Here is a 16418-nt window from a genome sequence, read left to right as displayed (position 1 = left end):
CAAAATCACAACAACAGTCACCTCAAGGCACTTTGTATTGTAAGGTAAAGACTGTACAAAATCCACAGCATGCTGGTTCTAGTTCTAACTTATCTAAGGGAAGATTCAGGGTCACCAGATCCAGCCTCAACGTTATAATTTATCAAAATGAAACGTTTTAAGCCTAATCTTAAAAGTAGAGATGGTAGCTATCTCCAGAATCTAATGTGGGAGCTGGTTCCAAAAAAAGACGGGCCTGCAAGCTGAAGGCCATCCAGGTCTTTGCCTTTAAGACATTCCCACAGTGTAACTAATTGGTGAGTGTTATGTGGCTATCCATCTGAGGTTGCATTTAAATAACTCCAACTTTATTTTAATTTTGGAAAAAAACACAAAGTATGAGGGTTGCTATTTTGACATAGTAGAGCAGAAGCAGAGCGCTTTGCAAAGGTGCAGACAGCTGGTCAGAACAAGGCTTCTAAGGACGACATGTAGCAGAAGCACAGGAAGTGATCCAAAGGGCAAAATGAGTTAAACTGAGCGGTGGAGGGTAAATTTAAGTCAGGAAAGATTTTTTGTTTTTTATAATTGCATCTTGTATGTAGTTTGGCATCGAGCCTTTGTAAGGTAGATATGTACAACACTTAGCAACATAAATCGTGCACAGAGTTCTGATACCTAAAGACAACAGCAGCACCCTGTGATCCAATCACAATATCTGGGAGTCCGTTCCCTCCAAGGTCAATAGCTCCATCGATGGCCTGTCCAAAGAATTTTATCCCAGGTGTGACTTCTTTTCCTGTGATTCTCTGGAACAAGAGATTTGACAGCTAAAGCAATGCTCATCTTGCATGGTGGAGACAAAAGTTGTATTTATACATTTTCCTCTTCACTCTCTCATCGAAGCCTTTTCTGTTTACAGATAGATGGCTGTTTTGTTTGGACAACTGTGCTCCTAGCTGTCTGCAAGGTTTTACCTCAGCTAACTGGAGTCACTGACCTGGAAATGGACAAATAATTTTGATGAGCAGAAATGATGAGGATGATGATGCAGCAGCAGCCGTTCTTCTCTGCGTGAGTAGCTTAATGTTCGTGTGTAATTTACGTTGAGTAGGCTAACCACGATATTAAATTAATGCATGTAAGGTGAACTAGCAAACATCATCATAGTTACAGTGCGGCTGTCTTCTTGTTTGATGGCAGATACTCCCTTCACCCTGGCCAAAAAGGCTAAAATGACCAAAGAAAAAGTGGAAAACAGTTAAACATGAGAGGTTTTTGGACAAAGTTTGTGTTTTTCCATTGTTTAAGCACTGCTTCCAGCCAAGAGTGATGCCATATATGCCCTATAGCTGCAAAAAAGGCTAACATTGTTATCTTTTTACAAAAAAAACAGCTAAACATGAGAGGTTTTTGGAGAAAGTTTGTGTTTTCCATTCTTTAAGCACTGGTTTGAGCACCGGTTAAGCACCAGCACTGTTTCAAAGGTACCGGTTTGGCACCAGTATCGGATAAAACCTAAACGATACCCATCCCTACTCCCCACTTTCCAAGTAAGCAGACTCTGAGTCTGTTTTTGGGTCCACTGCATGTAGTAGCCTTTCAGCTATCTGACATGAATAAAGACACCTGAGAATGAGGGAGGAAATACTAAGGGAACAAATATAATATGTTCTATGCAGAAACGTAGATAACAGTAGTATATAACTGACAGCTTTGCTCGTTGGCGTAACCCCCTGTCTCCTCCTAGTGGGTGTGTTTTAATCAGGTTTAAATGTTTTATCTGTTTGATTAGGAGTGTATTTCAGTTTTCAGTGTGAATTTATACAAACAGGAATTGCTTTTTTATAGATGGAGGATCCAATTTTTTTTTGCGGCTCCAATGCACGTCCAGGCATCAATTGGTCTTTCCGCCGACTGGCTGGACCCTCAACATCCACACTGGGATTTGCCGCACAACCTCGCACAGACCGGGGGGCAGGGCAAAACTTGAAAGCCCTAATTTGGGTCTTCAGGGCTCCCAGAAAATTAACAATTGAAGAAAGTGATCCAGCACGAAACTCACATCACTCAGTATAGTTTGAAGTGTCCACACCCATGCTCAGTTTCACAAATAGACAAAAAACTAGCCACACTCTTCGTAGTCACAGGAGTGAAAATTGAAAACGTCCCAGAAATTGAAATTGTGGTAAATTAATCACACTAAAGCCGGATCTACGCCATTTTGGAAAGGTCCAGAGCCTTTATACATAGCATATGACAAACAGACTCAGTGGGAGATAAATAACATGTAGCCTAAAATTCAACATCTACGATTTTAAAGAGACACACAGGCCTTCCCTCCCCATCTCCAGCTGCCTCCCTCTTCCCGGTCCACCACAATCGCCCACACATGCAGGGCCTTGGGGTAAAGGTGTGTCACCAGGGTGCAGGGGAGGCATCCCCCCCCTCTGTCCCCTTCTGGCTGCCTGTGCCTCAATTTTATCCCACTGTTTGAGGCTGTGGACAGGTGTCTTTTATACAGATGATGAGTTCAAACAGGTGCCATTCATACAGGTAACGAGTGGGGGACAGAAAAGCTTCTTACAGAAGACGTTACAGGTCTGTGAGAGCCAGAGATTTTCCATGTTTGAGGTGACCAAATACTTATTTTCCACCCTAATTTACGAATAGATTCTTTACAAATCCTACCATGTGGATTCATGGTTTTTTTTTTTCACATTCTGTCTCTCACAGTTGAAGTGTACCTCTGGTGCAAATTACTGACCTCTGTCATCATTTTAAGTGGGGGAACTTGCACAATCGGTGGCTGACTAAATACTTTTTTGCCCCACTGTATATATAGGACCTCGGGGGTGGGCACGCTACACAGAATCCAAAAGACCATCAGGGTGTACAACCTCACCCCTGGCGTCGTTGCCCACCTCTCAATTTTAAATACACGTAGACATTGAGGGCTAGCAGGAGGGACTATGCGCTTACCTGCTGCTCTCTGGCAGGTAGCTCCATGCCCTCCTGGGTTTTAAATGCACCTTAGAACACACATGCATCAACACTACATATGAGCGGTCGGAGGGAGGTTTGGAGTCTTCACAAACCCCCGTTCTCTGCTGCCTGCTGGAGCGGGGGGCTAGGAGGAGGAGTTGGCCGTCCGATTGGGGTCTGGAGTGTGGGGCCTCCCTGCTGCTGCTGAGTCGGGGCAGTCTGCCTCCCCCCACCGCAGGGAAAAGGGTAACACCACCTGGGTCTGGGTGCAGTTTCCCCCTCCAGGGGCAAGGGTACCTAGGCCTGGGGCTTAGAGTATGCTTGGGGAGTGTGATCGTGTGTACAGCGTCTCTTTATGTCTGTCTCCACGTTGGGTGAGTGTTGAGTAATTGCATATGAGAGCATGAGGGTGGGAATGGATGTTTGTATCTGTGTGTGCCTGTTTGTCTGTGTCTATATGTCAGGTTGGGTGTCAGACGCCACCTCTCTGGGGACATCTCAGGCCCTCCAAGGTATGGAGGCCTATCTCCCCCCACCACCACTTCCCCTGCTGGTGGTAGACGCCCTCAGACATCGGTGCGTTGGTGGTTCTTTGTGTCTGGGGATGGGCGTCCAGGTACACACCGGCTCACTCCTTGGTGGCCGCTTATCGGGGCCTGGCGCCTGTGGCTCGCTCGGGCCACTTCGGAGGTGGGGTGCCCCCGGCCTCTCGGCCTGGGGCTCGGTCACTCAGGCACAGCTGGCTGCCGGCAGAGCTCACGGGCGCGTCACTGCAACTCCCCCTGGCTTCTGCTCCGCGGCTGCTGAGTGAGCCCTCAGCTGCCCCTCTGTTGGTCTTCCTTGGTCTCCTTTGCTCTTGGGGCCTCTGGATGTCTGGAGTCTTGATCTCCTCCATACCTGCTTCATGCCCTGGAGGACGGGGCTGTGGCCCCCCCACACCCTCTAGCAGATCATTACATGAAGGAACCTTTTAAATACAAGCGCGCTCATGCTCACAGGTGTACACACGGGTGATCACACCCACAAACTACACCCTTTTTGGCTGCTACCTCAAAGCACACTGTGTGCTGTCGATCTTACGTGCTGCACAATAATGTTTAATATTTAGTATTTACTGTTATATTCCCATAGATCATCGTGATGATGTTGTTTATTATATTGTTTTTTTTTCTGCTTGTTTTCTCTTTTTTCTTTCTCAACAGGTGATCCAGGTGATTGATATATGTATTTTTTGTCTGTTTATTTTGTTGGTTTTTGTTTTTTGCCCTTTATCACCGTTACTCTTCCCCGCTGTTGTTCTTTCCCTCTTTCTTTTCCCCAGTCAAGTCTGTCCCGTATTTAGCAAGTGAAAATAAAATAAACAATAAAAGGTGAATCAAATAGACCATTACAGCAAGTCTGGGATGGTCCATTTGGTAAAGTAAATCCGTTGGGCATCTTTCTTCGCCCTTAGACAATAATTCTGATGGCAAAAGAACCAAATGGGACAGGCAAAAAAAAGAGACGCATAGGCCAGTACCTCACTATAGTCTTCGAACTCTAGACAGTTCTGGAGGGTAGTTCACGCAAGTTGTCCTGCGTTTTCCCAGATACCTGTGAAAAAGCTGATTTAAGAAAAAAAAAAGATTAACACTGTGTTTTATCAAGTTAAAAACAAATCTGATACGCAAATGCAAGGAAGGCCTTTCTGTAAGGCTTCTCCACAGTGTAAGGATAAAGCAACATTAAATAATTTGATCCTGCATGTTTAAAAAAATAATTCCTTTTTGTATAAAATTCACACTGAAAACCGAAATACTTAGTGTACTACGTATAATTACACTGAATTAAATAATATATGGCCTGTTAATAACACGTCTACGCTTGAAGATGGCACCGAACTCAATACATGGTATTTGTCTTACATTTAGAAATGTAGATCCCTAAAATACTTCATTTACATGGATGAGCAAACGTGTCAGCTGGGTGGGGGTAACTGAGGATACACACCAGGACGCCCTCACATGTCCGTAGGTGTCCAAATTCTCGGGAAACAAATGCTGGCCATCAGACATCAAATGTTTTTGATGAAAGGACATTCCAAAGGTTTGGACTGCGTTTTCTCAGACAGAAAGACTGCACATGATTTAAACAATACATCCTCCAACAGGAAAGAGCTATAAAAGGAAAGCAAAACAGGAGGTTGAGCAAGATCGTGTGTTGGTCTAACTGACAATTCGACTTGCAGAGGGTAAAATAACGGGGGTCAAACAAATCCAATAAGGTTGCTTCTAACATCCAAAAAACCAAATAGGTCTTCCACTCCACAATTAGAAATAGTAATACTCTTATAAGGCTTTATTTTCCAAGTTAAAAAACAAATCCAGAAAATGTAGCTTTCAGATTGCTGATTAAAAACAAACAAGTCTTGTTGTAGGGCTTTTCCATAGTGTTAGGATAAAACAACATTAAAAAACTGGATCCTCCATCTATAAAAAAGTAATTCCTGTTTGTATAAATTCACACTGAAAACCGAAATACATCATCAACAGAGAAAACATTAAAACCTAATTAAAACACACCCACTAGGAGGAAACAGGTGCGGGGTTTACGTCAACGAGCAAGCCTGTCAGTTCTGGATAGGGTAGTGCACGCACATGTTCACATGCATGAATGTGAATGTGCGCGTGCACGTACGTGAACGAGCAAACCTATCAGTTATATACTACTGATAAGCAACTGAGAAACCAATATAGAACAATAAAGTCCAATATTTAAACCCCAGGTCCAAGACCAAGAATTTTTATAAAAATAAGGTGTTTTCATATCTGAAGTCATTGGAATTGTTGGCCCAGTGTCCTGCAGAATGAAGTTTTTAACTTCAAGGGGCTCCTGAGGAATGTAATAACCAGATGAAGATGACACAGTAGCTTTAAATATCTTTTATGTTTATATAGTTTGATAAGCAGGGATTCATAAGAAGGGAAACTGAAATTGCTGATTATTTATGGTGACCTTTGTGCCTCTGTCCGTCTCTCACCTGGCTGAAAGTGCTGCATATTCCTCTCTGCTTGTTGCCATGGTAGATATACACAGCACCTCTGTTATCATCCTCAAGCGGAGCTCCGACAGCTACGTCTCGGAGTTCATCTCCATTCAGGTCTGCGAGGCTGGATATGGTGGTGCCAAATCTACCCATGGATGGTCCCATCACAATCAGTTCACTTTTCAGTTGCAGCTATGAGAAAAGATGAGATTAGTTCATTGAGTTTGATCATGAAAGCATTGAATGTCACACTGTAATATCACAAAGTGGTGGCTCACCTCATCAGTCAGAGTGTAGATGTAGATCTGACCTTCTTTCTTCTCCTGAAGCTGGTAAAACGTTGGCGCTCCCACCAGCAGGAAATCAGTGTCACCGTCTGAGTTAATATCCACCGAACACAGCTCGGCGCCGAAGTAGGAACCGATCTGACAAGTTAGTTATATCATTAGTTCAGTTTTAATTTAATTATAGATTTATATCATTTAGGGATATAGAAAAATGTGTCTCAAAAATCATCAATGCAGGGAAAATGCTTCATGTACACAAAACACAATATTACTGCCAGAAAATATGATTTCACAAAATAAAATAAACATGCTGACAAAAACAAGAATCCCTAAAAACAGTTCCAGAAACCGACATGTACGCCTGCAAAGTAAGTTTAATCCTTTACGGTGCTTTGAACAAGTTTTCTTTTTGAACTGTTTTTATTAAATCAAACAAGGTGCCAGTGTAAGGAAGTTCTTTGGTTTCCTCTGTGTAGCCACAGAGTTTATTTGCCTTTGCACAAGTCTGGAAAGTTGCAAACATTGAACGCTATCATCATTTTAGACTCAGACTACTGGTGCAGCTGATGATGCACTTCATGTTTCTTCCACTCCCATCTTTTCAATCCCTGTACGACATCATTACTGCAACTTGGTGACTTCTGTCTTCTCTCTCCTTTAGCTTGTGTTTTGTCATGTTTGACATTTGTGGTTTATCTCCATGCTCTTATTTTCTGTCTTATTTTATCTCAACCAGTCTGCTAGACGTCTGTTCCTGTTACTAGAGTTCAATCAAGTGTTTGATCATGCTGATCGTCTGCTTGTTGTGGTTCTCTAATATTTCACTGTCCTTACTTTATAATATAGAGCACCTTTCTATAATTGTTAATGTGAATTGCTGATCTACACATAGAAGTGATTTAAAATAGAAATAACAGTAGATTTGATCAAGAATATTTGCATTTATTTCAAGGCAACACTACAATCAGGTATCAACAATGACATGGAGACACACAATGACTTCCAAAAACAAACTGAGCCATATGAAGAATAAAATCACCATATAAGTAACCGACCTGGTCTCCAGTTATTCTTTGTGCTGTGATCCAGTTGTTGCTGTTTTGTTTGAAAAGTACGACCTGTCCTATGTGCTGAAACCGGGGTGCACCCGTGAAATACAAAGAAACCCCATCCCTCTCTCCAACAGAGACAGAATATCCTGCAAGAGGCAAATATAACACACAACATGTTTTTATTTGAAAAACTAATGTGTGTATTTGTTGTACTTGGAAGATATTAAAAATTATTTAGACTGGAAGCTTCCAGAGTTCATTTGTTCAAGTGTTGAGCTAAATAACGAAATCTTATTTTAAAGAAAGAAACATCAGATAATGTGTAAATAAAGTTTACCCATGTAGGAGTCCATCTCCATTTCTTGATCCTCAATTTGTTTTTCCATTTCTCCTCGACGTTCTTGGAGAGAACCACGCCAGCTGTTTGTTCCCACTGAACCCAGAATCAGTGTATCCTATAAACAGGAATGTGCAGGTGTAATGAAACAGAAATCCCAGGTATGGTTAGAAAAGGAAGCGGAAGATCAACTGTGTCATCTGACCTGCTGCAGCTGGACTCATTTTCCAGTTAGTCAGCAGCAGAAAAGTTGTAAGGATGCTGAAGTGCTAAATTTAGCATGGATAAAGCCCTTCACTCAAACTCCGTATATTGATGTGAAGAAATATAATGCAATTTGGCCCTTCATTGTACATTTATGTCTGCACTTGTGTCTGGACAGAAAGAGAGTACCAATTCGCTTATTTGGTAGGTCAATGAAAGGCTTAAGTTAGTTAAGTGTGAGAAAAAATGTGCATTCATGTTTGCAGTTTTGTCTTGTTATACAATATTTGAAATTTAAAAAACAAAGAAACAAAACACTACATTTTGGGAAATATTTGTGGGTGTTTTCTTGTTTGTACTACTGAACACTAAAAGTGGCCCTCACATGAGATGACAGTGCAGGCAGTGACCCACAGCTCATTTAAGTTTGAGACCCCTGCTTTAGTCTGATTTCCAGATGATTCTTTAAGGTGCTCAGATAGATTTTGCTCACCTTGTTGAAAACAGCGCTGAATCCACTCTGAGACATTTCATCAGTCAGGTTTCTTGCTTGAGCCCCTTTGGAACCTAAATATGGATCATCAGGGAGTACACGTTACAGCTGCACATGTGGAAGACGAGATGACATGAATTCTTGATTTAGGGAAAGAAACTAGACCCCACCTTCCATAACAAAGACATCTTTCTGAAAATTCTCCAGTACTCCTGTGAGTCCATCATAATTCTCAATTTTGAAGGCATTTTTGTCTTTTGGTTCTGAAGCGATGGCCCTAAATTTATCCAGCTTTGCATCCTTGACCTGAAACCAGAACACAGCTTTAAAACATGAAGGAGTTCCAAGTCTGACATCAGCATAAGAAAAAAACACAACATTAGAATAAAAATTGGAATTTACTTGTTCTGACCCACAACAATAAACTCATATTCATCACATATATTAAAAAGAGCATTGATTGTTATACAGAAGTGAACAGAAGAAACCAAACGTGACAAAAAAGGAGGCATGATATATGACATTACCCCAATAACAAGACGAATTATATTTTTCTCATCATATTTTTTAATTATCCCTTTTCTGTCTGTATCAGAGGGATCTCCGTCTGTGATTAGAATCAGAGCTTTAGTTGCATCAGGAGAGGCGCCTGCAGCTTTGTTGTCAAAGATTTCATCACTGAAACAAAAGTAAAAACAGCTTTTTTAACACAATAAACCAAGCTGTGAACATGAACACATTAACACTAAATCAACAAACTTAAGATGCAAATAATGTCACAGTTATGTTGAGCCTTTCTTCTTTTATTATAACTGAACTTACAGAACAAATTTGATGGCTCCGTGTGTGTTGGTGAGACCTTTTAAATGATTTTCTTTCATAAGTTTATCAAGAGCACGTCCGGCTTTATAGTCATTGAAGTCAAACACTTTGTGGACTCTTGTGGCAAACTGAACTGCTGCAAACTGAAAAACCAACATAAATTATTTAGATACGACACTAAACTGTGTATATATATTAACAAATAAAAGCTGTGAATGCTTAAATGTTGCAGTAGTGAACAGACCTTGATCGACATGTTCTTCAGGCTGCCCATTATCTCCACAATAAAATCTTTATTTCTGTTGAATTCATTTTGAGTCAAACTCCCTGATCCATCAAACAGAAAGACGAGGTCCACTGTCTTTTTGGTGCATTCTGGAAAAATAAAACATATTTAATCATAACTCTTCCAGGCAGTTACAGGTCAAAATTACCATTTGTATTAAAGATTGTTGAAAAAACAGTAGCAGAATAACTTAACTACTTTTTGAAGAAAACATCGTAATGGACATTTTCCAGTCTGGTTTGAGCAAATTGCATTCCACTGAAACCACTTTACTTAACATGCCTAGTGACATTTTGATCACAGCAGACTTTGGAAAGTAAACAATTCTGGTTCTACTGGATCTCACCTCTGCTTTAATACCATTGATCATGGATCATGATAAATAGGCTTAAGGGCTTGTTTAGGATTACTGGTGTTGTTTTGAAATGGTTCATGTTGCATCTATGTGAAAGATCTTTTACTGTCTGTACGTATCAAGTTTTGTCTGAAACATCAGTTCTGCCCTGTGGGGTCCCTCAATGATTTGTTTCGGGTTTGATTCTCTTTTTGCTTTATATAATCCCTCTAGGCCAAATTATCAGACGTTGCAGTAATAGTTCTTATCACCTCTGTGCAGATTACATTCAGTTATATTGTTCTTTCAAAGCTTCTAAGTTTTATAAATGGTCTTGTTTAAATAATTGTCTGTCAGAAATCAAACAATGGTTAATGGCAACTTCCTCCAGTTAAATACAGACAAAATCAAAATAATAATAATATTAACACATTTTTATTTAAGAAAGCGCCTTTAAAAAACACTCGAGGACACTGTACACAAGCTATAACAACAACAAACGCAACAATTTACAAAATAAAAAGGATAAAATGTTGAGCAAATAGATAAAATAAATTAAAGTAGCGGGATGGAAAGATTTATGTGGAATAGGCTAATGTGAATAGCTGAGTTTTGCGTCTGAACTTAAAAAGAGGGAGGGAAGTGATGTTTCTTATCTCAGGAGGAAGGAGTTCCAAAGACGGGGGGCAGAGCAACAGAAAGCCCTGTTGCTCTGCCCTGTACAAAATTATATTGAAATTGATGCGGTATTTAACCAGAAGCCAGTGAAGCTACTGCAGAGCAGGGGTGATGTGGTGCATAGAAGGGGTCCTGGTGATAATACGAGCAGCAGAGTTCTGGACACGTTGAAGCTTATGGATAGATTTGTGACTAAGACCAAAAAGAAGAGAGTTGCAGTAATCGATCCGGGAAGTGACCAGGCTATGAACAAGAATGGCCACGGCATGTGGGGAGAGAAAAGGAATATTCTACTTTCATCTCTCTTCAGATTACTGTAACGCTCTGATTACTTGTTTCAGCGAATCATTATTGGATCGCCTTCAGACTGTACAGAATGTACAACATGATGAAACTCCCCAGTATATCTCTGAGCTGTGAGGACCTCTTCCTTCTTCCCGAGCTCTTAAGTCTTCAGGTCAGAGGTTACTGTTGGTCCCACATACTAGGTTCAAAGCATGTGGGCTTTTCAGGCAGCGGCACAAAGGTTGTATTTATATTTCTGGTTTTATTGTGAAGCACTTTGTCATTTTATCTGTAAAAAGGGCTATATAAATACATTTTACTTACTTACTTTTACTAAAATAAACACGGAGGAACACTTTACCTTGATACGCAGGTTTGAAAGAGGAGATTTTCTGGAGTTGATCCGAGAGCTCATAACAAATACTGTTCAGATAGGAGTTCTCATTGCATTCATGCACCAAACTTGGACTGCAAACCTAAATCAGAGCATAAAAGTTAAATAAAGCTCTGCATATTAATTTGTTTTGCTCACAGTGATGAGGAGAGAGAGTGATTTACTCACAGTGAATCTGGAGCCGGAGGAATCAGCAGCGATCGACAAGCCAAGATGTTTGACTGCTGTTGTGTTTGACTGCAGGTCCTCTGCAACTGAAGCATTTTATTATAAAATACACAAACTTTTACAGTAATGTATTTCTATATTTTAATGGCGTTATAAATTGTGTAATATTCTGTTGATACCAGAAGGGTTGAACCACTTGTTTTGGTGAGGTTGGTAAATTCCTCCAGATCCATTTAGCCTGAGAGGTGCAGTGACGACTATCCTGTGGAAAATGATGACACTAATTAGTTAATGAAGTTTATGCATAAGTTCTATGGGGAGGGTCTGTAATCATCTGCCTGCTTTCCTGGGTCTTCAGCTCCTAGTCTATTCTCTACATCGCTTACATTTTCCCACGCTGTCAAATTCATACCAACCTCATTATTCTAGTCCAGTCATTTTCTTGCCTGCCTTCTGTGAGCCAATCACTCTCCACTCTGACTGCTTTAAGTTTCAGTACTCATTCACTTGTTTGTAAAAACCTGTCTCACCCCCATCCAAGCCTCTGCATCTTCAACACCACCACCAGTGTCTAAACTCCAGGGGGTCCTCTCCTATCCCCTATCACTGCTGGAATTCTGTTCTGCTATGATGGGTCATCAGTGTTTAAGTGCTAAACAGCTAAAGAACCAGTCCATTTACCATCTCTCCTCCCCCTTTATTTAGATATTCAGGCTTTGAAGAATAGATGGTTCATTAAATATGAAAGTTTTTAGGATATATTTGTACTCATTTATATTAATATCCAAACTTACAATAGGAAGACAACTGAAAAAGGAGATGAGATTAACTTGACATAAGCGGGGGAACAAACAAACAAACACAGAGAGAAGATTGGAGGAACAGAGTCAGAACACCAAAGATGATTACACACTTTGTAAAAGGATCAGAATGGTTTAAATTCATCCGAAATATATTTTTTCTTTAATAAGGAAAGCATCACACTGCACACTCCAACATGTGATAAATAACCAGTTACTCACTCACTGCGCCTCGTGCCTGCTTATGCCTGCTCATTACAGTATTAAAGGACATTTGACTTTCAGTTCCTTGAAATTACTGTTAAATGTGGTTCCCTTCATCCATGCAGTATTTCAAATTAGTCAAAAACAATTTGTTTCATGCACTTAAAAAGGAAGAAATGTTACAGAAACTTAAATATTTATTTAAAAAAATGGATTTTTACTAAATTATTACTAAATTTTCTACTAAATCTATGTAATTACGTTGAACGTTGGGTTTGAAGTGCAGCAGAAGAGTTTTAATTTGTGCTTTCAACAGTGTTAGATCACTCACAGGATACAGTATTATACGATGTCTTGAGTCAAAAGTACAATCCATCACAGGAGTGTGTGAAGTAGTCTGTCAAGGAAGGTGGTAGGTAAGCAGATATTTCAGGTTCCCATTTATTGACAGTAACCTTCAATATATGTGAAACTTAATTTGACTTGATTTTGACTGCAATGCAATGCTTACACAAACAACCCTGGATAGTAAGTGAAGCGATGTTACGTTGGCAAACATAGCAAATAAACATATGTAGAGAATAATGTGCTTCATGTGTAAAAAGTTAATACTTCTGAGACAAGTGGAGAGTATTCCAGCTGTTCATTCACTTTGTCACAGTATCTTATATACGATAGAAAAAGAGAAATATATAGATATGTATTTGAAGTGACAAACCGAGCAGCAAACTTACCCTTTGTTATTACTAGACTTGTTCAAGTACTGTAGCACTCTGTATCCAAAGAAATCACCTGGTTCACCCAGAAAGACTTCAGGATTTCTTGTGTCGATATTAAAAGCCAAACAGGCAGGGATGGTTGAAGCTGAGAAAGTGAAAAGCATGAAATTGATACTAACTAAGACTTTAATACTCTAAATGAAACCTGCATCACCAATAAACAAAAAGCACAGCTTATATGGGATGTGGTTTTTGCACTGCTGCAGATGGGAAAGGTGTGCCTGAATCATTTGGGGGCAGTGAGTCGGGTAAGACTGATCACTTTGCATCAGTCAGTCTCTTCCTATTTCAGTATCATGCTGGGGCCTGAAGAAGAGGCAGTACAAAGAGCACATGGTGGAACGGGGTGAGAAGCTAGTGTGAAAAAAGGAATATGAAAAGAGCACGCCCAGAACTGGACTTGATAACAGGGCAGGTCCACTGAATATGATGTACAAAGGTGGAAAAAAATGTTAGCTCCCTTCCTGATTTCGTTTTTTTTGCATGTTTGCCACACTTTCAGATCATCAAACAAATTAAAATATTAGACAAAGATAACACAGGTAAAAACAAAATGCATATTCTAAATGATTGTATTTATGGAGTGAGAAAAAATCTAAACCTATATGGCTATGTGCGAAATATAGATTTTTGCCAGAAAACATATTTTTGATCTCCAAGACTTTCGGGAAAATACTCTGTGGACTGGAGAGACAAAAGTTGACTTTTTGGAAGCTGTGTGTCCCATTATGTCTGGCATAAAACTAACTCAGCAACCCTCTGATATGGCTGAATTACAATACTGCAAAGATGAGTGGGCCAAAATTCTTCCACAGAGCTGTAAAGGACTCAATGTCAAACATACAAAACTAGGAAATCAGGAAGAGGGCAAAGCCTTTTCCACAACACTGTATATGTGTGCTGAGATAATGTGTTTGTGAGAGCTGAATGAACTGTTGGTATTCTGTGCTTGGAGGGAATCCATGAGTGAGCTGTCGCTCCCCCCCGGCATCTCATTGTTTTCTGAGTGATCAAATAAATATTTCCTCCACTGTATGTGAGCTCTGTGTACTTCATCAGTTAAAAAACCATTCCCTCCATAGTAAAACAATTCCCTCTCTGGTTAGGAGGAAGCCACTTTTTGTTAACTATAATAACACATGTGCAGGAACACATAACACATTCAGGAATTCCAGCTCCTGAATGTGATTACGTATAGTTAGCTAGCTTATCCTAGAGGATCAGAGGAACATTGGATATATTTATTACTCTTTACGCATTTGAAATGAGAGAGTGTCTAAAAAAAATACAATAAATTTCGATCTATAACACAGATACTCATACAATCTGCTCTTTTAATGTAACACAAACAATTCCACAAAGGTTTAAGGGAAGATTTCATCAGTTTCAGATGATTGCCACATTACTGTATGGTCTTTACCTTATAATATAATGATTGTTGTTTTAATTTAGTACTATGTAAATAGAACTGAATTGGCTTTGTTTCTAAAAGTGGGAGCATGTGGAAGAAATCACTTGCCTGTTTTTGAAGTGCATACACAAAGTCCATATTCAGAAAAACTCCCACAACTCTTTCCCCAGACAAACAAAGGATCTCTGTCTATTTCAAATGGAGGAAACCTGTTTCAAATCTTACCAACAGCCACTGTACAGATGAGCCAGACTATGTGGTCCTTCATCGTCCTGTGTTGCTCTAGTCCGATCTCTTAGTCTGAAATAGGATTAAGACACAAGCCAGCATTTTAGTGAGCACCAAACAGGATGCCCGGTTCAAGAACTTGGAGAAAACACAAACAATGGGAGGGTCACACCTCTCATTTATCTGGACACAGGGCCGTGCAGAGATGTTTGAAGGGGCGGGTTCTCAAAGTTAAAAAGGGGCGCACAGAACCAGGCCGAATAACAAAAACCCACATTCATCAATAATCTAATATGGAATCTTATCAAAATATATCATTGTCATCAGGGGGGGACAACGCAAAGCAAACGTAGCCTTTTTTTAACCTGATGGGGAACAATGTTGCTGTTGAGGGGTTGCTGCTGCTCCTGCTGCTGATAGTGTTGATGGGCAGGGCTGTGTTGATCTGACAAACTTAATATGTTCCCATTAAAAAGTCCATAGGAGAGGTGTTAGCTGGGGACATAAACTAGTCTCTGATGTGACTCACTCTTGGCGACTCTTCCTCCTTCCATCTCCTCATGTGATCTATCACTCTCCACTTGCTGTTTATCTGATAACAAGGCACAGTTTGCTATTGCATTAATCTATTATTTAATAATCAAAATTTAACAATTCTTGCGCCTAATCCATAATAAAATAATGATAGAAAAATGTTATAGAACCAAACTATTGTAATTGTGTTTATTATTGTTTTTATTTATAAGTTTTAATTTAAATAAAGTCTGTTACATAAAACATGCACACACACACACACACACACACACACACACAGTGATATTTTATACTTTTTCCAGAATACTGTATATACTATGGCCACAAGTTTGCATTATGGTGCTGATCCAGAATACTTCCCTTAATATTTATTCCTAGTTCTATAAACAATATGTCTTTTTGATTATTCAGTTTGTTTGACTATCCACTGCGCAAGGCAGAAAGCTTGTTATTTTATCTGTGTAAAGATACAATAATTTTGTTCCTGTAAAATCGACATTTGGTCATATTTGAAATATTAATCGAATATAATCTGTTTTTAATGTATTTTCTTTAAACTACAGTGATTTTATAGCGTAATTATAATAATCCATAATTAGGTGGCTATGCATATTAGATAGTTTTCAGTGAAAAATAAGCACCCCAGAAAGGCAGGGGAAAGCCCTGTAACTTACTTTAAAACTAAATATGTCCCTAAAACGGTGACAGAGCTACAGACCCATGACAGCCTTGCTCAGTTAGCTAGCGGCTAATGACCAGCACTACTTGTGGGGTTATAAAAGGACAGTTGTCGTGTGTCGCAAACACAGCACGCTCATGTGTTTCAATTCGTCAGTTGCCACAAGACAACTTGCCAACGTGTACATAATAAGCTAATACTCCCGTGTGCTGAAGACTGAAGTGTACGTTGTACACCCTGCTTACTGTTTTTTGCGGCATCAGTCTGGTTTCCCAGTTCATTTGTGTTTCTCTTACAGCTCCGCACAGTCCAGGAGGAAAACAATGCGCGTGCTCTTTGCGTGCTCGTTCCCGGCTCATAACCAGCGCCCTCTGCTGTCAATGGCGAGGATTGGTTAATGGTCATCATGTGACTGATGCGCGCCCATTCCTTTTATTTACCAAAATTGTGATTA

At 40.0% G+C, this 16418-nt stretch overlaps 1 protein-coding gene across 3 annotated transcripts in view; it reads right to left on the bottom strand.

Moving 5' to 3' along the window:
- LOC120734574 (integrin alpha-M-like) overlaps positions 1-16418 on the bottom strand; it is a 27978-nt gene extending 11560 nt beyond the window's left edge. Inside the window, exons 1-17 of one of the 3 annotated variants that reach the window (XM_040033430.1) lie at positions 16210-16418; positions 15281-15343; positions 14749-14823; positions 13068-13197; positions 11509-11591; positions 11330-11415; positions 11129-11243; positions 9429-9559; positions 9185-9327; positions 8890-9040; positions 8533-8668; positions 8363-8436; positions 7666-7783; positions 7332-7474; positions 6268-6414; positions 5984-6181; positions 658-788 (exon numbers count right to left, since the gene is read on the bottom strand). In XM_040033430.1, coding sequence (XP_039889364.1) covers positions 658-788; positions 5984-6181; positions 6268-6414; positions 7332-7474; positions 7666-7783; positions 8363-8436; positions 8533-8668; positions 8890-9040; positions 9185-9327; positions 9429-9559; positions 11129-11243; positions 11330-11415; positions 11509-11591; positions 13068-13197; positions 14749-14791 — 1829 coding nt within the window. In that variant the 5' untranslated portion in view covers positions 14792-14823; positions 15281-15343; positions 16210-16418. Of the gene's footprint in view, positions 1-657; positions 789-5983; positions 6182-6267; positions 6415-7331; positions 7475-7665; positions 7784-8362; positions 8437-8532; positions 8669-8889; positions 9041-9184; positions 9328-9428; positions 9560-11128; positions 11244-11329; positions 11416-11508; positions 11592-13067; positions 13198-14748; positions 14824-15280; positions 15344-16209 lie in introns of those variants that run through there. The other 2 variants (XM_040033429.1, XM_040033431.1) reach the window with 2 other exon arrangements.

This window comes from Simochromis diagramma, unplaced genomic scaffold (genome assembly GCF_900408965.1).
Source record: "Simochromis diagramma unplaced genomic scaffold, fSimDia1.1 OVJJ01000571.1, whole genome shotgun sequence".
In the NCBI taxonomy this organism is placed as follows: Eukaryota; Metazoa; Chordata; class Actinopteri; order Cichliformes; family Cichlidae; genus Simochromis; species Simochromis diagramma.
Note: the sequence above shows the minus strand (reverse complement) of the source record. Positions and strands in the feature narration are given on the sequence as shown.